Raw genomic sequence first — 23,787 nt, 5'->3', positions numbered from 1 at the left:
CGTCCGAGCCGTGCACAGCGACTGAATCTTCGGCAGTGGTACTGGATCGGAGATGTCGTACGTGTGCGTAAGGTCCGCGAAGCAAAAATGACGGCTGCGCAGAAGCGTGCCCACGATAAGCGCGAGGCCGTCAAAGAAGCTGATCGAGAGGCGAAGTACCGAGCGCGATGCCACGAGAGGAGCAAGGCGTTGTTACAGTGTGCGTGTCGCTGAGCGTACAGAGGGCTCAGAAGGTGGCTTACTGAGATGTACTCATACGATCTCAAGAATGTAGGAGCTGCTCGAGCCGTGCGCTTCCATGTAATGAAGTCTTGTCGTTTCCATATCTTCTGCTGTGAACGAGTGTTCAGAGAGCGTCGCTCAATGCAGTACGCGCAACTCCTCGTTTCGAAACGACACGCGCCCGTTTTGCAGTCACAGCACGCACACGTCGCTCTCGAGGACCTCGCCGCCTTGTGATTCAGCAGGCGAAGCGACTTCGCTGCGCGGTGCACTTCTGCTCATGGCCAGACATCACCATGCCGCTCAGCAGTGCTCCGCTGTTCGCTTTGTCGCCTCCCTCTGGCACCGCTTCTCTCTCTCTAAGCAAGCGCGACACATCCCAACAGCACGCTATGCATCGCCTGTGGGGACTGTCAAGGCAGGCGAAAGTGCCGTCGTTCATTGCCTGTTGGGACAGGAGCATTCCGTGCCACTCTGTTTCCTAGCTCGATACCACTCAGCGCGGACGACCGAGGCCGGCGGGACTCTGGTTGATGAGGCGTCGGCAGCAGTGGCGCGTGCAGCCAACGAACAGAGCGCCGACTTGACATGCGTTGCCTCTCGCCACCACAATCGCTCCCCAGCTCATCCCATCTTCTCTCCAAGGTAAGCGCTCTCTTGTCGACCTTGTCGTCTCGCGCTGGCTGACGCTATTCGACACAGCCATGAAGAGACCTCATTCAGCGTCGCAACACGCGCTGAAAAAGGCAAAGAAGCTCGCCTACCGTCCAACCGTCGCAAGCATCTCGGAGCTGATTTCGCAGTTGTTTGAGAGACAATCTTGCTCGCCGAAGACTCGACCTGCGTTCAACGACGAGCTGAGCGAGCTGATGAGGCATCCGAGGGCTTCCTACATGAAACCATGTCTGGTGCCGCAAGGCAGGACGAACGGCTTTTCGCTGCTGTGAGAGCGAGACATGCTCTTGATGTCAGCGCGCATGCCTGACCCCAACAGCCCGTTCGAGCTGTACGCCAAGATCCTCAGACTGCTACCAAGAGAAAATCACATGCGCCTCCTCTACGTAAGCCGCTACTTCTTCTACACTGTTGTGCGATGAAATTGCATCCTCTAGTTGCCGCAAATGCTGACGCAATGCCATCCTCGGCAGCCCATCATGCTCCCAATGCCAAGGCCGCGAGCAATGGAGTACCGGAAGGGAAGCTTGCGCGTTGATGGGCCGGTCGATCTCAGAGTGCCGGAGCACCAGGACACGCGAGTGAGATACCTCATCGCCGCGGCAAAGGCTTGTTTTGCGTGCTTCAAGATTCTCTCCCGCGTAGCGCATCAGTCTCTGGAAAGCTATCGCTGGGTGGCAGAGGCAGAGGAGCCTTTTGTTCGCGCAGTACCTGCCAGTGCGCACCTCGGACACGTCCATGTACCGTCCCGACAAATCCTCTGCGGATCGTGCGCCACGCATCGCCAGTGGGTGAGTTCGAATCGCAAGCGAAGAATTCGGCGCTCTGCTGCACGCGAACGGGCGCATAGTCGTCAATCCGCTCACCGAGCCCCCGTTCGCTCAGGCCATCGTGACCGTCGCGTATGCCAAGGCATCCCACGGTCTCACTGCTAAGGATGCCAAAAGGCTGCAGGACTCCAGCGCAGTTTCGACGATGGCTTATGTCCATGGCAGGGCCAGACAGAGACCTGTACGTCGGTGGAAGTACGGGACTTGAGCGCGGACTGAAACAACTCCTGCAGTGCTACTGGATTGGAGACGTCGTACGAGTCCGAGAAGAAGGCGAAGCCGAGAAAGAAGCAAAGCGAAAGGGAAGACGCGAGGGCAAAGCAATCAGCAAGGCAGTTGCTCGGACTATGGAGAAGGAAGTCGCTGCCAAAAGGGAACGCCAGCAGCGCGAAGCTCAGGAGGAAGCTGCTCGTGCAGAGAAGTATCAGAGGCGTTGGGGCTGTGCCACAGCTCAAATTTTCGGTCAGTGTTGCATCAGCACTAGCAAGTGAGGTGGCGCCCGCATACGTGCTAAGCTGATGTCTTTGCCATCGCTTGGTATTGGCTCAGCCGAGTGGAGCGGCGCAAGCCCTGCTCTCCTGCCTGCTTGCGAGCAAGAAGAATGCTACGTACATGAGTCAAACAGGCACTCGCACACCGTAGTTGCCCTGCCCCACTCTGATTCAGAGTGACGGCACGAAGAGTAGAGGAACGCACGTGGTGAGCTATACCGGCGCAATACCTACTCCCAAGCGCATCGCTCACTGCCACCCGCCTTTCGACAATCGAAAGCCACACCTGAGCACTCTGCTGCAATTAACCGAACCTCGAAGCAGCACGTCTTCCACTGCGATGTAGGATACGACTGAAGAATGATACATTCTGCCCTGTGAAGGGTCAAGGGTGCAGCGTTGAGCAGACGAGTTGGCGCGCGCCGGCTGCCAATTCGAGATGACACGCGCCCGAACCAGGTGATGCGCACAGACCCTCGCCTCGCTTTCAGGACGCAGGCTGCGCCGTGGCTGACGCAGGCGCCTAAGAGAGATGAGCGCGCTGCTACGGCTGGACTACTGACAAGAGATGCTTTTCCGTTCTCGATTGCGCGCGCACGATGCGCCGGCGAGTAGAGACGAGCCTGAGATGCCTTCGTCGATCAGGCGTGGGAGACACGCCATGCGCGCCGCGCGGCCGCGGCCTGCTCCTGACCAGCTACCACCACACCCTACTCATTCAGTGCCGCTCTCATCATCCTCGCGCTGCTCCTTTCGCCATCTGCATCGATCACGTCGTGTCTGCTCGCACGCCGTCATGTCTCGCGTGATTGACTAGTGAGTCGCGCAGCTGCTCCACGACGAGGCATGTGCGACGACACTGCACCTGCGTTGCACGTGCTGTGCCGTGCGCCCGGATCCGCGCTATCGCTGCCTCATCTGACCCGACTCACTCCCAGCACGGAGGAGAGGCTCCGCGAGAATGAGTTCTCGCACGCGTGCTGGAGCAACTGCCCCGCCGGCTGCCAGCGCCAGCTGGTGCTCGAGCTGCAGCGCCAAGTTCAGTCCTTTGCGCTGTACATGACGCCGAGCTCCTCTCCTACGGGAGGCGTCACCGGCATTCTGCGTCTGTGGGTAGCTCCCGCTCTACGTCTCAGGCTTGCTGTTACTGACTCCCGGTGCAGTCCGACAGAGGTCTTCTGCATGATCGTGCAGCGCCTTGCTCCGCTGCATCTGGTGGCGCTCATGCTCACCTGTCGTTCTTTCTACGACATGCTCGTGAGTGGTCAGGATGTAGCACGCAGTCAGCGGACCGAGGAGCGACCGCTGACGCGCGCTGTGATGCAGGACTTTCATATGCTCTTTCGATGCGCTCCCGTGCCGAATGAAGACACTTACTCTGGAGAGCCCTAGTTCTAAATGGACACAGCAGTGGAGTCTTCGAGCCGGCAGTTCTGGCTGATCGAGCATGGCTTTGCCTGTCCCTTGTGCTTCACAACGTTCTGCGGATCGCCATCGTCCTGGCGCGAGGACTGGCAACGCAGCAGCACACGCCAGAAAGCTTCTGTACCAGCCTCGCTCATACTGTCCTGCGAAGATGAGTGCCCCTATCTTCGCCAAGAGGACTGCGCAGACATTGCCGAGAGACGCATCTTTCACGAGCCGTCAGGCTTGTTCGTGTGTCCGACGTGTATTGCGTCGCGTATCTTTGTAGGTTGCTCGGGGTCTGGTCCGAATTGAGCTGACCGACACATGCCACCACAGTGCGACGTCTCCATTCTCTACGCTCAGAACATCCTGCGTCTCGATCAGGCGGATCTCCAGCGGCTCAAGCACCAGAAGCCGTCCTTCAAATGCCGCGTAGAGGGCAAAGCGAATCGAATCCAGGTGCGTCGAATCACAGAGGCAGACCCTACTCCAGCTTCCTACAGCTGATCCATTTATATTTTCTAGTTCTTCTGGATCGGCAAGCTCAAGGACGTCCAGCTCGCCAGATGGACCGAGGACGAGGCGGTCCGGCAGCGCGCGTACGAGGAAAAGTTTGGCCGAGTGCCATAGCCAACGTGACGGCAAGCACGGGATCAGTGATGAGTTCAGATGAATGAGAGAACTTCCGCCGCAGCTGTGCGATGTCCGATTCGAGGCCCCACCCGACTTTGTGCCACGACTCGCGCATCACAGATTGGGAGCGTGTTCTAGACCACGTCATCCGTCGCAGCGGCATCTCGGACCTGCCACGAACCGGCACAGCTGCCGTCGAGAGGCGACGCACCTTCGCCTTCTCCACTTCTCTATGTGCTACTGCCTTTCTCATGACACGAACTCACGCATATCCCGCTCTGCTTCAGCCGTGCTTCCTGGCGGGCGAGACGCGCCACGGCGGCCCCCAGGCGCAGCTCAGGGTGCAGCACCCGGCCGCAGCAGCAGAGCCTTGGCGCGCGCGCGCCGCGCGTCGTGCTGGGGGCGCGCGCGGCCGCCTCGGTCTTCGGGCTCTGCGCGCGCCGCGGGTTGGGTGCGCGCGGGCTTCTCGCGGCGCTTGCGCCGCGGCGCCGGCCGCTCCTTCGCGTCCCACCACATCCTCCTCACACACCGCGCTGGTCAGCGGTCCGTCCTGGCCAGCTCCACCTCGCACGCGCACCCGCCAGCCTGGCGCTGAGCACCGGCGCACGTCCAGCCAGCCGCCCCGTGCGGCCGAGCTGCCGGCCCTCCTAGCGTGCTCAGACGCTCCGCCAGAGCGCCGGCATGGCGTCCTCGTCCGACGCCGCTCGGGCCAGCAGCGAGGATGCCTCGGCAGTCGCGTCCGACGCGGCGCAGTCGGCAGCGTCGGGCTCCAGGCCGGGCGCGCGTCGCGGCCGCCGCAGCGAGCTCGACGGCCTGAGCTTCGACAATCCCGGCCCGCGCCTGCTGGCGTCGCTGCGCCTCGACGGCACCAGCTCGGGCTCAGAGGGCCGCAGAAGCCGCCGCAGCGCCTCGAGCGCCAGCACGAGCGCAGCGCCGACGCCGCGGCCTAGCTCGCCTCCGTCCGGCCTCGTGCCTCGCGCGGCTGCCGCAGCGGGCAGCACGCCGGGTGCCAATGGCGCTCGCGCTGCAGACTGGACCGGTCGCGCGTCCGCTGCCAAGTACGGCAGCTCTTCGCGCGTCAGAGCTTACTCTGTGAGCCCGTCGCCCATGTCGTCCGAGACCGAGGTCGAAGAGCAGGCAGCAGCGGGCGGCTCGAGCGTCCGGACCAACGGCCACGCCTCGCCGCCTGCGCCAATTGCACTCACACGGCCTGCACGAGAACGTCGCCCTTCTCATCGCACCCGCGACCTGGAGGACACACTCCTCTCGCCCACACGCCCACGCGCCACTTCGAGCGCCGGCGCCTCGCCTCGCAAGCGCCAGCGCGCTGGGCCCTCGGCGGCCATGACGCTCGAGGACTTGCGCGGCATGTGCGTGCGTGACGCGCAGCTGGACCTGGAGGGCGTGCACACGGAGCACGACACGCATCTGCGCGAGCTATTCCATCTGGAGAAGTTCGTGACGTACATCGGCTTCGATCCTGAGGTAAGTGCATGGCGCAGTGCGTGGCTGAGGTGGTGTCGTCAGGCGCTGACGCGCTACTCGTCGCAGGAGGCGGCACGCGACCGCAGCGCCGTCTGGCAGCAGTTCCAGGCGCTGCACGATCTCGCTCTCAAGGAGCCGAGCGGCTCCACCTCTCGCGCCGGGCGCACCACACGTCGCATCGTCTCGAGCCGCCTCGAGACGCTGGCGCTGCGCAAGCCAACGCCGACGCGCGCAAAGGGCTCAGACCAAGACGAGTCCTCTGCGCGCAAGTCGAAGGGCAAGGGTCGGCAGACAGACGAGGGCGCCTCGAGCTCGAATGGCTGGCCGGACACGGCGGCCGACGACGCATCAGAGCCACGCTCTCGGCAGCGTGCACCCCGCAGAAGCGCACCAGGCGACTCGTCCTCCGAGTCCGAGCCCGAAGATTCGCACGCGAACTCGGACACGCCATCTCGAGGTGGCAAGCGATCCGGACCCTCAGCCAGCACGCTGTGGCGGCAGAAGCGAGCCGCCGAGCTTGCAGCCCGCGGCACGCCTCGGCGAGGGCCCGGCCGTCCGCGCAAGGCCGCACCGGGCCGCCACGTCTACCTCAATCCTGCGCAGCTGCCTGCGCGGCCGCACTTCGCTGGCGACCTGCAGTCCTACTGGGACAGCTTCAACACGGCAGGCGGCAGCGCAGAGGGCTGGGAAGAGGTGCCGCACGAGCGACGAGCTGCAGCCGAGGAAGCCGCCATCGCGACCTGGGTCTTGGCGGACCGGCTGCGCGGCGAAGGCGTCATGTCGTCGTTTGGCAGCTCCGGCTCGGCGCTGCGGCCGGCTCGCGAGCCTGCGCGGCCAGAAGACGCCTACAGCGTCGTCGTGGCCGCTGCGGCCGCAAGAGCCTCGAAAATGCGCGCAGAGACGCGCACGCACATCGCCGCCGCGCGCAAGATCTCGCGCGCAGTGCAGACCTACTGGGAGGAGCGCTTGGGCACCGGTCAGCGGCAGCTGCGAGCCGAGGAGCGCCGTCTGCGCGCGCTGGCCAAGTGGACGATCCGCGAGGTGCTCGGGCAGTGGAAGCTCGCGCAGGCGGTCGTGCGCGCGCGCAAAGAGCAGGAGGAGAAGGAGAGCGCCGACAAGGCGAAGCGCGCGCAGCTGAAGTCGATCATTGAGGAGAGCGCACTGCGGCTGGGCAAGCAGCAGGACGCGCTGGAGCAGGCCCTGAGCGAGGAGGACGAGGATGGCAGTCCTAGCGAGGAGGAGGACAGCAGCTCCGCCGACGAGTCTTCCGACGAGCAGCAGCTCGACACTGCGAGCGAAGGCGAGCTCGAGCCCGAGACGGCCACCCTCGTTCGCCGCGTCTCGAGCGGCACGCACAGCGACGACGAGAGCATCGTCTCTGGCCCCTCGCGCAGCCAGAGCCATCGCTCCAGCCGCGAGCCTGAAGACGCAGATCTGTCACAAAGCAGCGCTGTCTCAAACGGCCACGTGCACGAGGATGCGCCAGTCTCGGCGCCGCAGACCAATGGCCATCACGCCTCACCCGAGGCACCGGAGCCGATAGCCGCCGACGAGCCACCTGTCGTGACCAAACGGTCGCGCTCGCCGTCCCCCGTGCGCAAGCCGAAGCGTGCACGCGTCGAGGCGCCGCAGCAGCCGGATCCTGACGCAGACGACGTCGAGTTCTCCAAGCCGCAGGACGCCGATGCCGCTGAGGCGGAAGACGCCGAGCTTGAGCGCACGATGTGGGACGAGGACGAGGAGGACGACAGCGAGGAGGACGGCCTGGCGGCAGACGCCGATCTGCCCATCGAGGAGCTCATGCGCCGTTACGGCTACGGCGCGGCAGAGGAGAAGGAGGAGGTCACGCCGGACTTCGAGCCGCCCAACTCAGGCACCAGCGACGCTTCCGACGCCGACGACAGCTCGCCGCACCCGCTCATCGTCGAGCTGGACGAAGACGGCCAGCCGATGGCCTCTAGTCACGCCACGAGTCCAGATGAGACTCCGCGCGAGCCGAGCGAGGACCAGGCGCAAGCCGAGGGCCAAGAAGTCGAGAAGCGCTCGCGCTCCGCGACTCGTGCGTCGTCGGCTGTCTCTGTCGCCGAGCAGGACGCCGTGCCAGAGATCAAGATCCGCCCGCCGTTCCTGCTGCGTGCCAACCTGCGCGCCTATCAGCAGATCGGCTTCGAGTGGCTCGCCGGTCTGTACGCAAACGATGTGAATGGCATCCTCGCCGACGAGATGGGCCTCGGCAAGACGATCCAGACGATCACGCTGCTGGCGCATCTCGCGTGCGACAAGGGCATCTGGGGCCCGCATCTCGTCGTGGCGCCGACGAGCGTCATGCTCAACTGGGAGGTCGAGTTCAAGAAGTTCCTGCCGAGTTTCAAGATCCTCTCGTACTACGGCTCGCAGAAGGAGCGCAAGGAGAAGCGCCGCGGCTGGAACACCGAGGGCAGCTTCAACGTCTGCATCACGTCGTACCAGCTCGTGCTCGCCGACCAGCACATCTTCCGGCGCAAGCCGTGGGTCTACCTCGTGCTCGACGAGGCGCACCACATCAAGAACTTCCGCTCGCAGCGCTGGCAGACGCTGCTCGGCTTCAACACGCAGCGCCGGCTGCTGCTGACCGGCACGCCGCTGCAGAACAACCTCATGGACCTGTGGTCGCTGATGCACTTCCTGATGCCGAACGGCATGGCCGGCGAGGGCGAGGGCGCGGGCTTCGCGAGCATGAAGGACTTTCAGGCCTGGTTCTCGAACCCGCTCGACCGCGCCGTCGAGAGCGGCGAGCGCATGGACGCCGAGACGCGCGACATGGTCTCGAAGCTGCACACGCTGCTGCGGCCGTACCTGCTGCGGCGCCTCAAGAAGGACGTCGAGAAGGAGCTTCCGAGCAAGGTGGAGCATGTCGTCTACTGCCGCCTCTCGAAGCGCCAGCGCTTCCTTTACAACGACTTCATGTCGCGCACCAAGACGCGCGAGAGCCTGGCGAGCGGCAACTACCTCAGCGTCATCAACGTGCTCATGCAGCTGCGCAAGGTGTGCAACCACCCGGATCTATTCGAGGTGCGGCCCATCGTCACTAGCTTCGCTACCTCTCGCTCAGTCGTGGCCGACTTCGAGGTCAAGGACCTTCTCGTGCGGCGCGAGCTCCTCGCGCACAGCGACCGTGAGCGAGTCGACCTGTCGGTCTTGAACCTCGATGTGTCCGGACGCGAGCGCTCGCTCTCATCCATCCTCACGCGCGACATCGAGGAGCTCGACGCGTCGCCGATGCTGCCGCACGTCGATGAGCCGACGCCAGCGCGCGAGCCGCTCGACACCTGGACCATCGACGGGCTCAACCGCGGCCTCGAGCAGCACCGCCACGTCGAGCGCGTCGAGAAGTGGAAGCACATCGCCTACGTCAACGCGCTGCGCTGCTCACGTCACGCTGTCTACGGCTCGGGCCTCATCGACCTGGCCGAGCAGCTCGGCAACCAAAAGCGCCTGCTGCCGGCCGAGTGCACTGAGCACGACCGGCGTGCGTATCTCACGCGCTGCGATGCCGTCGGCGGGATGGTGCAGTCGCTTGAGGCGCGCAGGACGGTCATGCAGGACTACATCGACCGCTTCGCCTTCGTCACGCCGCGAGCTGTGGCCGTGGACATGCCGCGCTGGGCGCTGCCGGGCGTGTCGCGCGAGAGCCTGCCGCCCGCCGTCATGGAGCCGGGCTTCGACACTCTGCACGCGCCCGCCGTCAAGCTGCACATTGCCTTCCCCGACGCCTCGCTGCTGCAGTACGACTGCGGCAAGCTGCAGCAGCTCGACGTGCTCATGCGCCAGTTCAAGGCCACTGGACAGCGCGTCCTGATCTTCACGCAGATGACCAAGGTGCTCGACATCCTCGAGTCGTTCCTCAACTGGCGCGGCTACCGCTACTTCCGCCTCGACGGCACGACCAAGGTCGAGCAGCGCCAGGTGCTGACGGAGCGCTTCAATCGCGATCCTCGCATCACAGCGTTCATCCTGAGCACACGCTCAGGCGGTCTCGGCCTGAACCTGACGGGCGCGTCGAACGTCGTCTTCTTCGACCTCGACTGGTCGAATGCGTCGATGAGCCAGGCCATCGACCGCGCGCACCGCATCGGCCAGCAGCGCGAGGTGCACATCTACAGTCTCGTATCGGAGCACACCATCGAGGAGAACATGCTGCGCCGCGTGCGCCAGAAGCGCCAGCTCGACGACCTCGTCGTGCAGGAGGGCGACTTCACGACGGACCATCTGGCGCGTGTGCAGTGGCGCGACCTGCTGGATGAGGGCGGGACTACGCTTGCCGGAGTGCGTGTCGGTGCGGCTGAGGACGAGGAGGCCAGCGGCACGGCCAGTGGTCCGCGCGACGTCGAGAGCGCGCTGCTCGCCGTCGAGGACGAGGACGACGCCAACGCGGCGCGAGTGGTGCAGGAGGAGACCAGCCTCACGGCCGACTTTGCCGAGGAGGAGCCTCAACCCGCGCGCGAGCCCTCCGCGCCAGCAGAGCCTGCACCGCCTGCTGCGGACGCGTCAGAGGTGCTCGAGGAGGCAGAAGAGGAGGGCGGGTCTGTCGACGACTACATTCTCAAGTTAGTGGGCGCTGGCTTCGCCGCTCTTGGACTTCACGCTGACACTTGTCCGCATCAGAATGGTGGAAGACGAGTGGGAGACGCACTTCAAATGGGTCCGCTTTGCGTAGCCGGGCCCTCGGCTCAGGCCACCACTAATGCAACTGTCACACACGAGAGCACTGAGTGAGACGGTTCGTTCCATTGCTATGCGTCGCAGCGTCCGTCTGGCGGCCCATCGCGCCATCGCGCCTGCAGCACCTCCTCGGTGCACGGCACCTTCTTCTTGCCAAGCCGCTCGTTGACCTCGTTGTGCACGCCGCACAGCCAGCGGCGCAGGCTGGGCCCATCGTGCACGGCATCGGCCAGCGCGGGCCCGCCCTCGTGAGAGCGGCCCGCACGTGCTTCCCGCTCCAGCTCCTCGCCCAGACTCTCGGCGCACGGAGCGCAGGGGTAGACGTGCGGCAGGGCGCGCAGCAGCGCCAGCATGCTCTCGCGCTGGATCGGCGACGGCGTGGCGGGATAGTAGGCGGCGGCGCTGTGCAGGAAAGCCCAGGTGCCGCGGCCGAGCGCCTCGCCGTCAGGCGGGCACTCATCTGCAGCCTCAGCCATCGCCATAGCGGCGGCGGCACCGGCAGCAGCTGCGCCACCGGCTGAGGGTCCTGCCGACGGCGAAGATGCCGGCGCTTTTGCGGTCGCGCCTGTGCCTTTCATGGCCTGCGCAAAGGCCAGCTTCGAGTTGCAGGCGCGGCATGGCTTGCCGTCTGGGCCCAGCACCACACCCGGCTTTTTCGTCGAGCTTCCACTACGCGCTGTCTTGGCCGTCTGCCCAGCGAACGGGTCCGGCGTGTCCGCAGGCCGCTCGTCGGCGTGCAGGACGCCGCGACGCGAGCTCTCGGGTGCCACGCCCCACTCGGGCGTGCCTGCTGGCCGCTCGATGCGCTTCGGCTCCCAGTCTTCGATCTGCCCGTCCTGTGCCGACTCGAGACGCTGTGTAGACATGTGTGAGACCAGTGTGGAGTGCTGGGCCGTGTGCTCCCTCCTGTGCCCTGCAGCTTCTCTGCTGCGCCGACACTGCAAGCTGCTTCGCCACTTCTGCTCCGCCACCTCTGCTGCGCCACGTCCGCCACTCACAAAGTACTCCTCGCGAATGTCAATCCTGCGCCTGTCCTTGCGCATGCCGAGTTCCTCGGCCTTGTCCATGCTGCGCACCTTCGTGGCGTTGTAGTCGAACTTGGTCTGCGTCAGGTACGAGAGGCCGTACGAGCCGCCGGCGATGGTGAGCAGGAAGGGCAGGCCGAAGACGAGGAACGGCCGGCGCCGCAGCAGGCCCTGCACGGTGCCTGCGAGGCCGCCGCGGCCGCGTGGCCGGATGGGCCGGGAGGAGAAGGTCGGCATTGTGCTGGGTGATGGCGAGAGAGAAACCTGAAAGAGGCGGCAGGTGCGCAGCCCGGACTTAGTGGAGGCGAGCGCTGCGCGTCACGTGCCATCGATCGTGGGAGCAGACGACAGAGCCGCGGCTCAACGAGGGCTGCTCCCATCCCATGGGGTACATCGCCTCGTCCTCGACTGATGCTTGGCCGGGTGCAGCGCAAGGTGCTGTGCAGGCTCAGACGCCACGAAGCTCTGCCTCCATCGCAAGCCTGCAAGCTGCCATCAAGACGTGGGTCCGGCGGAAGCAGCGCGGCGGCGAGAGGGAGTCTGCCGTCTGGGTGTCTGAAGACGAGAGCAGCATCGGAGGCCCTCGCGCACCCGAGATGTCGCCTTGGCGGCACCGGCGCCTTACTCGACGGTCATGTGGCCTGCATCGGCACTCCTTCGCTTGTGCACGATATCACGCAGCGTGCGGTGCGGCCCGAGGCTCTTGGCGGCGTCTCGTGCCACAAGCAGCGCGCTGCGCCCATGCACGCGGCGGGCTTGGGAGGGGCTTGGCCTGGACGAGGCAATGGTTGGGGCCACGCGTTGCGCGGTGCCTGGCCTGGATGAGCGGAAGGTCATCGCCGGGCCGTAAGAAGGCACAGACGCTGCGGAGGCGGCGCTGCGCCGGCGTCGGAGGCGGCGATGCCAAGAGGCCAGCCGGCGTGCTGCGTCGGCGCGGAGCTGCGCGTGCAGCTCAAGCATGCGCGCTGTTCCTCCGGCACCGCGTGCTGGCCAGACGCAGCGCGGCGTTCCAGCAGCGTCTCTGGGCTGTGATGAGGTGCTTCGCTCAGCAGTAGAGGAGAGGAGCGGCGAGTCGCCGCACGCCTGGGCGCAGGCTGGGCGGTGCGGCGAGCGGTGCGGCGGCGGCGCATGACGCGTGTGCGGTGTGTTGGTGTGTTGCTCTCTGCGGCGCGCGTGGATGTTGGCGCCGCGCCGCAACTGCGCCGCCGTCCACCGCCGCACCCGGCGCTCCTCTGAGCGCATCCCGGCAGCACAGCACACGCCCTGGCCTCATCGAGCAGGCCATGCGGCGTCCTCGCCTGGCGTCCGATGCAGGTTCGCCGCTGGCGCTGCGGCGCTAGGCGCGGTGCGGCACCTGCCCGCTGAGATGCCCGCTCGCTCACGCTTTAACCGTCGCCTTCGCTGGCGCATCGCTCCCTGCCTCCCACCACCATCATCCCTAGCCCGTCTGCGTCACTGCCGGCCCGCTCCGCCCTTCTCCCGTTCCCGTTTCTCCTTCCCTCGGCCCGGTGCCACCCTTGAGCTCGCTCCTTCCTTGACGGAAGCCGTCGTCTCTCGCGTCCTTCTTTTGCCCTATCCTTACTCACCGCCGGCCGGTCGATCCACACACTCTCTTATCCACCTTCTCTTCGTCTCCTCCACGCGCCCAGCATGCGCTTCGTTCCGCGCGACCTCGACTTTACGTCGCTCGCCTCGTCGCTCTCGCTCGTCGTCGCCAACTACAAGCCCATCCCGCAGCTGCCGAGCGTGTCGAGCGCCATCAGCGCCGGCGGCGCGCACTCGTTCCAGGTGCAGGCGCCCGGTGCGGCCAACAACCACTCGGACGTGGCCGACTGGGGCATCCCCTCGGTGCTCTACGTGCCCAAGACGGGCGAGCGCGTGCTTGCCAGCACGCAGAAGATCGGCCCGGGCAACTGCCCCGTGCAGCAGCCCTACACGCCCAACGGCGGCGCATCGGCGCTGCCCGACCCCGTCTTCCCGGCCTTTGACCCCGTCAAGGCCAACGTGATGCGCTACCGCCAGCAGCAGGGCGTGAACCTCGGCGCCTGGTGAGTTCGAAGCATTCGCAGCGCCGTGCTGCAGACTGACCCCTTCGCCGCAGGTTCATGCTCGAGGGCTGGATGCAGTCCAACTTCTTCTCGTGCGCCACGGGCAACCGCCAGGCCGAGTACGACGTGCTCGACGGCTTCGGCCAGAGCGCCGCGGGCGTGCAGAGCGCCAAGGCGTACATGGAGAAGCACTGGGTGAGTGCCTCGCGCGTGCCGCCCCTGCGACTCCACTCACACCGGCCCTCAGGACACGTGGATCACGGAGGATGACTTCAAGCGCATGGCCGCGCAGGGCATCAACACCGTGCGCCTGCCCATCGGCTACTTCTCCGTCGGCCCATGGTTTACGCGCAACTCGCCGTTTGCGGCGTACGCGCCCGTGTACGAGAACACGTGGCGCTACATCGCCCGCTCGATCAACTGGGCGGCCAAGTACGACATCGGCGTCATCGTCGACCTGCACGGCGCCTACGGCTCGCAGAACGGACAGCTGCACTCGGGCCTCTCCGACGGCAACATTGAGTTCTACAACGACTACAACATGGGCCTCACGACGGACCTGCTCGTCTGGCTGGCGGCAGAGATCTCGGACGTGACCAACGTCGTCGGCATCCAGCTGCTCAACGAGCCGCAGGACCGCACGAGCCTGTGGCCGTGGTACACCAAGACGATGAACGCCATGCGCAAGGCCTCGGCCGCCGCCGCAACGGTGCCGCTGTACTTCCACGACGCCTTCAACCTGAACAAGGGCGCGGCCTTCGTCGCCAAGCGCCAGGACTTCATCGTGCAGGACCACCACGCCTACTACGTCTACACGCCCGCCGACACGTCGCTCTCCGCCAAGGGCCACACCAAGGCGATCAGCGGCGCCATCAACGCCAACATGAACGCCCAGTCCAAGATCGCACGCCGCAACCTCATCATCGGCGAGTGGTCGTGCGCGCTGAACCCCAACTCGCTCAGCAAGAGCACGGACCGCGACGGCGACCAGAAGCGCTTCTGCCAGGCCCAGGCCGACGTCTACTCGACGGCCACCGCCGGCTGGACGTTCTGGTCGTGGAAGCTCGAGGGCTGCAGCAACAACGGCGGCTGGTGCTTCCAGCAGGCGGCCAAGCAGTACCTGCCCAGCACGTACGACTCGTGGGGCCTGCAGACGATCACCTCGGCGCTGCTCAAGGCCGCCAGCGGCACTGACGCTGCGGCCAAGAAGAAGGTCACCACGCTCCTCGCCACCATCGCCGCCATCCCGCTGCCGTCGGCCGCGTCGCTGAACCTCAAGGCGCTCGTCAACTCCGACGACGACAGCAAGTCGGGCGTGCTGAGCATCGACGAGTCGGGCTCTGACGACGACGACGTCGCCACGTCCACCGAGCTGCCGCGCATCGGCAAGGTCGTCTCGACTGCGGCGCCGGAGACGTCCACCGTCAATGTCGAATCGGCCACCAAGGAGGGCGCGCGCGTGGGCATGGTCGTCAAGAGCCGCTCCGGCTCGCTGGCCGCCCGTGCCGCCGCCATCGTCAAGTCCGAGCTGGCGCAGCTCTCGCGCCGCCAGGCGACGTCGCGCTCGGCGCTCGCCTCGCGCGCCGGCTACTCGGACGGCTTCAAGACGGCGCGCTACTTTGCCGCCAACGGCGGCCTCTCGCGCCTCGGCTTCGCGCAGCAGTACATGCAGGACTCGTGGCAGGCGCGCCTCGCCACGGGCAAGGTCGACGCCGATGACTCGGCCGGCTACCTCTCGCAGTTCAAGGCCGGCCTGCTCGCCGCCGAGACTGCGATCGTGAAGAGCATCCAGAGCGCTGCCTAAGCGCCTGGGTGCGTCGAACAAGCGGCGGTGGGGGTGCGGTGCACGACCAGGGTCGAGCTCATTCCTCTTGGCTTGCTCCCCTGACCAAGCCCTCTCCGCTCGCGCGTTCGACACTCCTCCTGTGCATCCCTGCCCCTTCCTGTCACCTAGTCCCAGCCCTACTGCTAGCCCCCCTTCTATTCGAGTAATGGATCGCATCGCGCCACACTGAGCCCGAGAATGAGAGCAAGACTGAGTGAATTCTATGAGGACGTGCCGTCCCAAGGGAGGTGACGATGGAAGCAGAGATAGTGTACAGTGAGAGGGAGCGTCAAGATCATGGGTCATGTCGTCCATGGCGCGGCGACGGTGCGCCAGGAGAGAGGTCGTGTGTGTCGAAGGCAGTGCCCTCGGCACGGTCAGCACTGCGCGTCGCCTCCATGTTGGCGCCGCGCGAGAGCCACGTCGGAGAGGGCGCAGGCGACGGCGACGCTGAGCGCGACCGGCCGTACGTGCTGTTGCCGTCACGGCCCCACGAGCGGGCAGGCGACACATCGCGCGAGCGCGTGTAGAACGGCTCGTGCACCTCGCGCGAGAGGCGCCGGGCCAGGTCGGCCCAGGCAGTCTGCTGGAAGCTGTCGGCGCTCGGCGAGGCGCGGCGCTCGCCGTCTCGCATGAAGGGGTCGGCGGAGCTGACGGTGATGGCCGGCGTGGCGGCGTCGTGCGCAGAGCTGCCGCGAGGAGAGTCGTGTGGCGAGAGGTGCACAGCAGAGCCACTTGGCGTCAGCGCCCCTTCGCCGGGGCCAGTATTCGTGTGCAACGGCGCTGCACGCCGCTGCTGTGCATAATCGCTGTCGATGTCGGCGATGTTGAGCCGCAACGGCGGGCGCTGTCGCGGCGCGGAGACTCCGGTTGGGTCCTGCACGTTGATGGTGGGTAGCGAGGCGTCCGTCCGCATGGGCGGCGACTCGACCTCGTCGCGAGCCGCACGCATGGCATGCAGGCGGTGGCGCAGGTGCAAGCCGCTGAGCGCGAGACGCACCCGCTCGAGCTCGATGTTTGTCTCGATGCGCTCGAGCAGCATGCGTCGCTCGATGAGCTCCTCGAGGCCCAGCGCCGCCTCATCGTCGATCAGCTTGTGGTGCGCAAGAATGTAGAGCAGCTCGGTGAATGCGATGCCGCCCTTCTCAGGCTCCTCTCTGAGGCAGGCCTCCTGGTAGATGCGCTCGAATCTGCGCCGTCGCCGCTTGATGTCCTCCGAGTCCAGGCGGCCAAGCGCGGCGCGCAGCTTGCCAACGTCGAGACCGGCGAGGCGGTCCATGCGCTGCGAGGAGGGCGGCCACGCGAAAGAGGTCTTGCTTTCGTCGCCGACCGGCAGCGGACTGGGTGAGCCGCCGCGCAAGCGGGTGAGAGCTTCCGATGCGGCGGCTGCCACGCGGCCCTTCGTTGGCGTCGACGGGCTCGGCAGAGGCGCCTCGCGGCTGGAAGCAGCGCGCAGTGCGCTGATTCTGCCCTCTGGCGGATAGACCCGCACGTCGAAGACGCCAGTGAGGCGGTTGAGGAGCGGCACGATCTTGTCGCGCGCCACGTAGCCCTTGCGCGAGGTGTCGAACTCGGCCCAGACCTTCTTGTACGAGCGCAGCTGCTCGCGCGACAGCATCGGCTTGCCGCCGAGCTGGAAGACGTAGGAGAAGTTCTCGACGACCTGACCCGTGAGCAAGTTGAGGAAGAGGTACATGCCTGGCAGAAGTGTGAGCGGCTGTGCGCGAGGAGGCGCAGGCACGACTCACTGATGACGTTCCAGGCGATGAAGAGCCCCAGCGCCCACGACTTGCTGCCGCAGTCCGTCTCGAGATAGTTGTTCGCCGGCGTGCAGTTTGGCGGCTCGATCATGTAGTCGTGCATGTACTGGTTCCAGCCCTCGCCCGTGCTCGTCATGCTGAGGAAGACGAGCGAGCCGAAGAAGGTGCTGAAGTTCTTGGCGTACGTCTCATTGGCGCCCCAGCGCGTCAGCCCGAAGATCTCGACGTTCATGATGGCGAAAGTACTAGGCCGGGTTTTCAGCATGGGCTGTGCCTTTCGCTTTCTGTCCTGAGACTTGACTCACCAGAAGAGAACAAGCCAGAGGGCGAACGTCGAGCCGATGGCCGGCAGCGAGGCGACGGCCGTGCGGAAGAGCTGATTGAGCGCATTCGACTTCTGTACGAGTTTGAATGCGACCCCGACGAGCAGGACCTTCTGTAGCTGCACATTCACCACCGAGTCGCGGTCCGGCGCCAGCAGGGGGATGGTCGTGGCGAACGTGCCCGTGACAACGACGAGGTCGTAGAGGTTCCACCAGTTGTCTTTGTACGCGCGCCAGCCGAGGCCGGCAAGGCGGATGATGATGTCCGCCGCGTAGAAGGACGCCAAGGTCAGGAAGATCACGTTGCGCGTCAGCTCGGTGCTCGGGCTGTCCTGGAAGCGCTGCGTGGCCATCACGACGATGTTGCCAAAGTAGAGGAATGTCAGGAGGCGCGACCACCAGCCGTGCTTCCGGGTGGCACGCTCGTAGCACCAGGCGCGCAGCGGGTCGCGCGGCTTGACCTTAGGCCGCTTCGAGGGCCGCTGACGGCCTATGAGCCGCTGCAGATCGACCCACTGCCGCTGCTCGGTGGTCTGGTACGCGGCGCCCGAGAAGGCGCGGAACTGCTCGAGCAGGACGGAGACGAAGAGCGTGAGGACGACTGCAGGCCGGTGTCAGCGATCGAGTCTGACACTGCGCGCCGCAAGCAAACCCACAGACGGCGCCGATGAGGTTGTAGATCACAAAGAAGAGCGCGTTGACCTGCGTGGCGTCAGGCGAGGCCTGCATGTCGCGGCCAACGATGGCCATTGCCGCCGTCATGACGTCGACCCATCCCTCGAGCGAGACAATCTCGAAGAGGATGAGCAGGGCCGAGCGGAAGTCGTCGAACGAGTACTGCGAGCCTTCGGTAGGATTCTGCCACACGCGCGGCGCGAGAAAGGTCCACTGCGACGGGGAAGCCGCGAACTCGCCGACGCAGTCGACGCGGCTGCTGATGCCCGCGCCTCCGTCGTTGCACGAGTAGAGCAGGCCGCCGAAGAGATTCTGGCCCCAGACGGCGTACGGCACGATGTACAGCAGCGCGAGCAGCGATGCGTCGAGGAAGCGGCCGCTGCCGGCAACGATGCCGTGGAACGTGTTGCGCATCAAGGCCGACAGGCTTGGGCAGCGTCAGCTGCTGACGACAGGCACAGCCGCGTAACACTCACTTGATCAGGCGAAGCGCGCGGAACGCCTTGATGGCACGCGTGAAGCGGCTCACGCCGCCGATGACCACGAGCTCGGCAGTCGTGTTGATGATCAGCGAGGCAAGCACGAAGAGATCGAGTGCGTTCCAAGGCGACAGCAGGTAGGCGTTCGGCGTGAAGGCGAGGCCATCGGCCACCACCTTGAGCAGGAACTCGAGGACGAAGATCGCACTCAGCGACGCCTCAACCAGCGAGAACCACGAGTCGCGTCGAAGGCCGTGCACACGGTACCATTCGCGCCTGCGGGAGACTGTCAGCTGTGTGCCGCACAGCGTCTGATTTCGCAGCACTCACCGGTATGTGGGCGTGGCGAATGCCGCACTCGCGATCGAGCCGGCGATGGCCATGAAGACGACGACTTGCACGACGCGGTGCCGATTCCTGCTGACCTGCCGGCCGAAGATACGCTCGCCGTGGCTCGACGGCACGCAGCTCTGGCAGAAGCGGCGGAACGGATGCATGTTGCTGAAGAGAAAGATGCTCCGCTCGTACGAGGGGTGCGAGTTGACGAGATGCGCCTGCGCCATGCGTGGGTCGTTGCGGTAGCGCGCAATGTGCTCGGCGTTGATCTGCGACTGCGCCGGCTCGTCACCAGAGAGCCCGAGGTCCGACCTCATGCGAGTGAGCTGACGCTCGCGAGCGAAGAGACGCGCGGCGTCGTTCGGCTCGCCCGAGTGCTCGTACATCGACATGCCGCGCGACGGGTCGCGCAGCATGGCCTCGCCCGAGATCGAGCTGCGGAACTGGCGCGCGCGGATCGTGTCGAGAGGCACATGCTCATCTGGGCGGTCCAGACGGAGCAGACGTGCTGTGCGATCGAGGATGCGCTTCCATCGCGAAGGATTGACCACCTGGTTCAAACCCATGCGCCGCCGCTTCTCGTCGTTCGTGACGTGGTGTGCGCCGCCCTGCGAGCCGGCCGCCAAGGCATCGCGCTTCTCGTTGCGCTCGCGCAGCCAGCGGTACGGGCTGAGCTTGTGCAGGATCTTCTGCGAGAGCGTCGGCGCCGGAGGCTCCATGCGCTGCAAGTAGATCTCGAGCTGTTGCTGCCGCTTCTGGCCCTCGGCGACTTGCAGATTCTCGTTGAGCGCAGCGATGAACATCTGCAGCAGGACGACTGATGCAGGGCGTCAGTGAGGTGCCGCACTGCTGGGCCTCCGCACTCACAGTTGGCGAAGAGGAACCAGCCGCAGAGCAGGATGCCGGCGAAGACGGCCTGCTTGTACTGCTCCTCGTTCGAGATGGCCGAGTAGAGCACGTCGGTCCAGTTCTCCGATGTGAACACCTGGCGCACGCGCAAAGTCAGCGCCTCGCAGCGGAGTATCTTGCGCAGCCTGCTCACCTGGTACATGCCGAGGAAGCCGTTGTAGACCTGCTTGAAGTTGGCCTGGATGTGCTCGCCGTTCTCCTCCTGCGGAATGTCGCCGCGCAGCAGCTGCACGGCGACAAGCGCTGCCAGACCGACGCTGAGCAGCAGAAACAGGATCATGTTGGAGAGACCGGCGAGGTTGCCGAGCACCTGGCTCAGCAGCGCCTCCATGCGCGGCACAGCAGCGATGACGCGGTAGAAGCGCGCGAGCTGGAACGCCGTGAGCCAGTCGTACGTGCGCGTGCCCTTGATGCCTGGGATCTGGATGATGGACGTGACGACGGCGAGCAGCAGGTCGACGCGGTTGCGCTTCTCGGCAAAGAAGCTGCGCCAGTCGCCGTCGAGGACAAAGGCGATCCAGCGCATCATGATCTCGACGTCGAACGCGACGGTGAAGGCCAGCTCGATCGTGTCTGCGCAGGCACCGGGTCAGCGAGGCGGAGAGACATGCGCTGGGCCTGCGGCTGCTCACCGAGCTTCGTCTTGTCCTGAGCCGAGCTGTACGACGCCTGCTGTGCCTGCGCACCGAGGTCGGCGACGATGGCGAGCAGCCAGATGAACGTGGTCCATCCCCACAGGCGTCGGTACACGCTGGCGATGCGACGCCTGTTGCGCTTCCGAGCGCTCTCCTCCTTCTCCGAGACTGCTTCTGCCGGCGCCTCGATCCTGTCGAGAGCGTGTCAGCAACGTCTCCGCGCAACGCTGCGTACTGACTCACTTCTGCGCGGCAAAGGCCGAATGGCGCGTCGACGCAGTGAGGCTGGCGAACGTGTTCGTCACGACGGCGACGAACAAATTTGCCATCCAGAAGTTGAGCACGAGGAGGCCGATGATGAAGTACAAGCACGAGGCGAAAGGCTCGGCATCGACCATGTCGTACAGCGTTTGCGACCAGTTGTTCGAGGAGATGACGACGACGACCTGCATCAGCGCCGCGAAGATGTTGTCGAAGCTCAGCGTGCCACCCTCGGGATTCTCCCCCTGCACGCAGACGAGGCCGGCAGGGCAGATGTAGCCCTTGGGCTCGCCGCGCAACAGGTTGCCAGCCGTGTCCGTAAAGCCGAGCCGCCGGCCCTGCGACGGGTCGAAGTAGCCGCCGCAGATCTGGGTTAGGGTGTAGTTGGTGCCGGGCGACGCCGCTGGACCAGCCACTGCGTCGCCGAGCCAGACGCACTGCCGCCGGTAGCTGCCGCGGAACGACTGGATGCCGATGATGGAGAAGAGCAGCATCGCGAAAGCGGTAAAGTACGTCACGTTGACCAGAAGCGGCGCCGCGCTCTTGAGGCTCTCCAGGATGATCGTCGTGCCGCTCGTGATCGTCAGCAGGCGGGCCGCGCGGAGCACGCTGAGCGCGCGGAAGATGTAGATGTGGTGATCGCTCGTCTGCTCCTGGCGCGCCACGCAGAGCACAAAGGCAGCCCAGAAGCTCACGACGGCCAGGAAGTCGATGCGGTTCCAGCTGTGACGCAGATATGCATAGTGCGCCGTCTGTGAGCGCTGCGCCAGGATGGCCTGCGCGAACGGCAGCGGACGCTTGCGCATGAACGAGGCGTCGTGGTCGCTGTCGAGCAGCATGTTTGTGCCCTGGCGCCGCAGCGTGCGTGCGTCGGCTGAGCTGAGCGTGTCTTGGCGCGACGACCACGTCGGGCCGCTGAAGCCGCCGACAGGATGCGAGACGCCCAATGGCTTATCAGGTGCGAAGCCGTGACGAAACGCAGCGTCGTTGCCTCGCACGGGACTGCGCGATTTTGCGTCGCTCGCGTTGAGGCTCGGCTTCAGCGCCTGCGACGCCTTGTTGCGCAGCGACCCGCCGAGCTCGGAAAAGGCGTCGAGCGTGTTGGAACGAGACATGCGCCGCCGCTGTTCCGCGAGCACTTCGGGGGCGGGCTCGCGTGAGGCCGCGACGTCCTCGGATCCGTCGACGCGCCCGCTGACGCCCGCAGCGGGGTTGGTGTAGACCAGCGGCGGCGGGTTGATGAACAGGCCGGACACGACGACGCGGGCGAGCACCTCGATGGTGAAGATGACGAACACGGCCAGCAGCGCGTAGTCCTCCCAGTAGTCAAAGTAGCCGGGCGAGCGTGGGTGCTTGAAGACGTTGCGCGCCGACTGCAGGACGAGAAGCACAACGTTGAACACGATGAGCACCAGGATCAGCGGCTCGATCCACAGCTGCGCGAGCAGCTTGGCCATCGCCAGCCGGAAGCCATTGTCCGGCCCAAAGAGCCCGAGACTGCGCCCGCGGAGAAGCGTCTCGGTCCGCGGCGCGTCGTTCGTCGTCTGCGGCGCAGAGGCCGGCGGCACGAAGCTGTCTGGCTCGTCGTCGCTGTCCTCGTCGTGGTCGGGCAGCCGCAGATGGGCATCTCGTCCCGCACCTTCGGCGTCGTGGTCGCCCAGATTCACGACCCGCCGGCTGATGCGGCGCAGCGACTTGCCGACGCGCTGCATGCCGGTGCGAGCCGCGTGGACTGCATCGCCTCCAGCCATGGCGTTGAGCTCTGCGCTTGTGCGCTGCGTCGGCCGGGCAGCGGGATCGAAGCCGTCCTCTAGCTGAAGCGGCGAGTCGTTCCGCAGCACGCCGCCGTCGTCGACAAAGCCCACGCGCGGCAGATCTGCGTCTGAGTAGTCTCGCTCGCCGTAGCGGTTCCAGCCCGCGTACGCCTGGTTCGACGTCAGAATCGCGCCTTCGCTGCTGAGGCGACTCGATGGCTCGGCATCGTGCCCAAAGTCGATGGGCGTGTCAAGGACGGAGCCGCCGGGCCCCGCACGAGGCGCGCCGTAATCGACGTACGAGCCCGCGATCGTCGGCAGCGTGGGCGTGCTCGCGTACGCCTCGTCGGCGCTGTGCAGCTGATGCCGCCGATAGCGCCCCATGTCGCCCGACCAGCTGGAGCCGTGGCTCTCGTCTCTTCTGTGGCCTGCCTCTTGCCCCACCACGCGCAGCGATGGGTTGAGCTGCATCGCGGCGACCGGTGAGTCCTCAAAGGAGAAGTCCAGCGGGTTGTACAGCGAGCCGTCTGCGCTGCCGAGCGACGTGTCGCCTGACCGCGAATGGCCCAGCGAGCCGCTGCTACCAGCCATCTGCCCATCTCGCAGCGCTGCTCTATGCCGCTGCGCATGCTCCTCAGACGCTGACCCGCGGCTGAGACGGCGCACCAGCCCGGGCGCTCCGTCGGTGCTGCGCCCAGGCGAGCCAGGCGGCGTGCGCCCTCGGCCGTCCCAGGCGCCGGTGGAGCGCGGACTGGTCGAGGTACTCGCGCCATACGACTCGCTCTCGTCCTCATAGCGGCCCTGGTAGTACGATGCGATGGTGAAGCCGCCCGTCGAGATGTGAGCTGCTCTGCTCGCCGCGCTGCCGCTCGACGCACTCGCGCCGCTGCCGTCGTCGGGCGGCCGCAGCGAGCCCGACGTTGACGCGCTGACGGCACCAGCGCCAAGCGGCGGCGGCGTGTGCGGGCGCGAGGTAGGCTGCGACATGACGGAACCCCCTGCGCCAGCACCGCCCGTGCAGCGAAGCGGATCGCGGCTCGGCCCAGCAGGCTAGAGGGTATGAGCAGCGAGGCGATGCGGCGAGGAGCGGAAGCAGCGCGTGCTCCTGCGGCGGAGTGATCGTGAGGTCGTGCGTGCGTGGTGAGGGCGTGTCGTGGCCACTGCCGGTGATGCTGAGAGGGTAGGTTGTGGATGGTGGAGGAGGCGGATGTGCAGCAGCAGCGCCAAGGAACAGCCGCATCCCTGGATGCGCGAGGCACTAATCTGCAATGTGGCGAGGCGGTGCATGACTACAACGAGCCGGCGCCAGGCTA

At 65.8% G+C, this 23,787-nt stretch overlaps 5 protein-coding genes across 5 annotated transcripts; 3 read left to right on the top strand and 2 right to left on the bottom strand.

Moving 5' to 3' along the window:
- Positions 1-3,014: 3,014 nt before the first annotated feature.
- On the top strand, positions 3,015-4,255 carry FA09DRAFT_340224 (hypothetical protein; the record flags this gene model as incomplete). Its single annotated transcript, XM_025744301.1, has 5 exons — positions 3,015-3,034; positions 3,157-3,327; positions 3,382-3,475; positions 3,962-4,084; positions 4,151-4,255. The coding sequence occupies 5 exons, from the start codon at positions 3,015-3,017 to the stop codon at positions 4,253-4,255; spliced, it is 513 nt and encodes a 170-aa protein (XP_025596707.1).
- A 517-nt stretch (positions 4,256-4,772) lies between these two features.
- Positions 4,773-10,439, top strand: FA09DRAFT_361993 (hypothetical protein; the record flags this gene model as incomplete). The annotated part of the gene is made up of 3 exons (XM_025745422.1): positions 4,773-5,743; positions 5,810-10,329; positions 10,388-10,439. The coding sequence occupies exons 1-3, from the start codon at positions 4,940-4,942 to the stop codon at positions 10,437-10,439; spliced, it is 5,376 nt and encodes a 1,791-aa protein (XP_025596706.1). The 5' UTR covers positions 4,773-4,939.
- A 53-nt stretch (positions 10,440-10,492) lies between these two features.
- FA09DRAFT_310635 (FAD-dependent thiol oxidase) lies at positions 10,493-11,727 on the bottom strand. Its single transcript, XM_025740640.1, has 2 exons — positions 11,443-11,727; positions 10,493-11,298 (listed from the first exon to the last, which is right to left on the bottom strand). The coding sequence occupies exons 1-2, from the start codon at positions 11,704-11,706 to the stop codon at positions 10,516-10,518; spliced, it is 1,047 nt and encodes a 348-aa protein (XP_025596705.1). The 5' UTR covers positions 11,707-11,727; the 3' UTR covers positions 10,493-10,515.
- Positions 11,728-12,678: 951 nt separating this feature from the next.
- On the top strand, positions 12,679-15,354 carry FA09DRAFT_310632 (glycoside hydrolase). Its single transcript, XM_025740639.1, has 3 exons — positions 12,679-13,517; positions 13,571-13,712; positions 13,765-15,354. The coding sequence occupies exons 1-3, from the start codon at positions 13,120-13,122 to the stop codon at positions 15,319-15,321; spliced, it is 2,097 nt and encodes a 698-aa protein (XP_025596704.1). The 5' UTR covers positions 12,679-13,119; the 3' UTR covers positions 15,322-15,354.
- Positions 15,355-15,545: 191 nt separating this feature from the next.
- Positions 15,546-23,675, bottom strand: FA09DRAFT_331311 (hypothetical protein). Its single transcript, XM_025742970.1, has 10 exons — positions 20,703-23,675; positions 20,457-20,650; positions 19,958-20,397; positions 19,783-19,900; positions 18,910-19,732; positions 18,577-18,855; positions 18,082-18,527; positions 17,408-18,026; positions 17,091-17,347; positions 15,546-17,040 (listed from the first exon to the last, which is right to left on the bottom strand). Exons 1-10 carry the CDS (start codon positions 23,459-23,461, stop codon positions 15,638-15,640), a joined length of 7,338 nt encoding a protein of 2,445 aa, XP_025596703.1. The 5' UTR covers positions 23,462-23,675; the 3' UTR covers positions 15,546-15,637.
- Between the last annotated feature and the right edge of the window lie 112 nt (positions 23,676-23,787).

This window comes from Tilletiopsis washingtonensis (assembly GCF_003144115.1).
Source record: "Tilletiopsis washingtonensis strain MCA 4186 unplaced genomic scaffold FA09scaffold_17, whole genome shotgun sequence".
Classification (NCBI taxonomy): domain Eukaryota; kingdom Fungi; phylum Basidiomycota; class Exobasidiomycetes; order Entylomatales; genus Tilletiopsis; species Tilletiopsis washingtonensis.
The sequence above is the reverse complement of the archived record's forward strand: the minus strand, read 5'-3'. Positions and strand labels throughout refer to the sequence as shown.

Coding starts and splice junctions, on each gene's coding strand:
- FA09DRAFT_310632 (XM_025740639.1), top strand. CDS start 13,120: ATGCGCTTCGTTCCGCGCGACCTCGACTTTACGTCGCTCGCCTCGTCG. Junction 13,518..13,570: donor GGCGTGAACCTCGGCGCCTG/GTGAGTTCGAAG, acceptor CCTTCGCCGCAG/GTTCATGCTCGAGGGCTGGA. Junction 13,713..13,764: donor CGTACATGGAGAAGCACTGG/GTGAGTGCCTCG, acceptor ACCGGCCCTCAG/GACACGTGGATCACGGAGGA.
- FA09DRAFT_331311 (XM_025742970.1), bottom strand. CDS start 23,461: ATGTCGCAGCCTACCTCGCGCCCGCACACGCCGCCGCCGCTTGGCGCT. Junction 20,398..20,456: donor TCAGGACAAGACGAAGCTCG/GTGAGCAGCCGC, acceptor GTGCCTGCGCAG/ACACGATCGAGCTGGCCTTC. Junction 19,733..19,782: donor CTGGTTCCTCTTCGCCAACT/GTGAGTGCGGAG, acceptor GCCCTGCATCAG/TCGTCCTGCTGCAGATGTTC.
- FA09DRAFT_310635 (XM_025740640.1), bottom strand. CDS start 11,706: ATGCCGACCTTCTCCTCCCGGCCCATCCGGCCACGCGGCCGCGGCGGC. Junction 11,299..11,442: donor ACATTCGCGAGGAGTACTTT/GTGAGTGGCGGA, acceptor ATGTCTACACAG/CGTCTCGAGTCGGCACAGGA.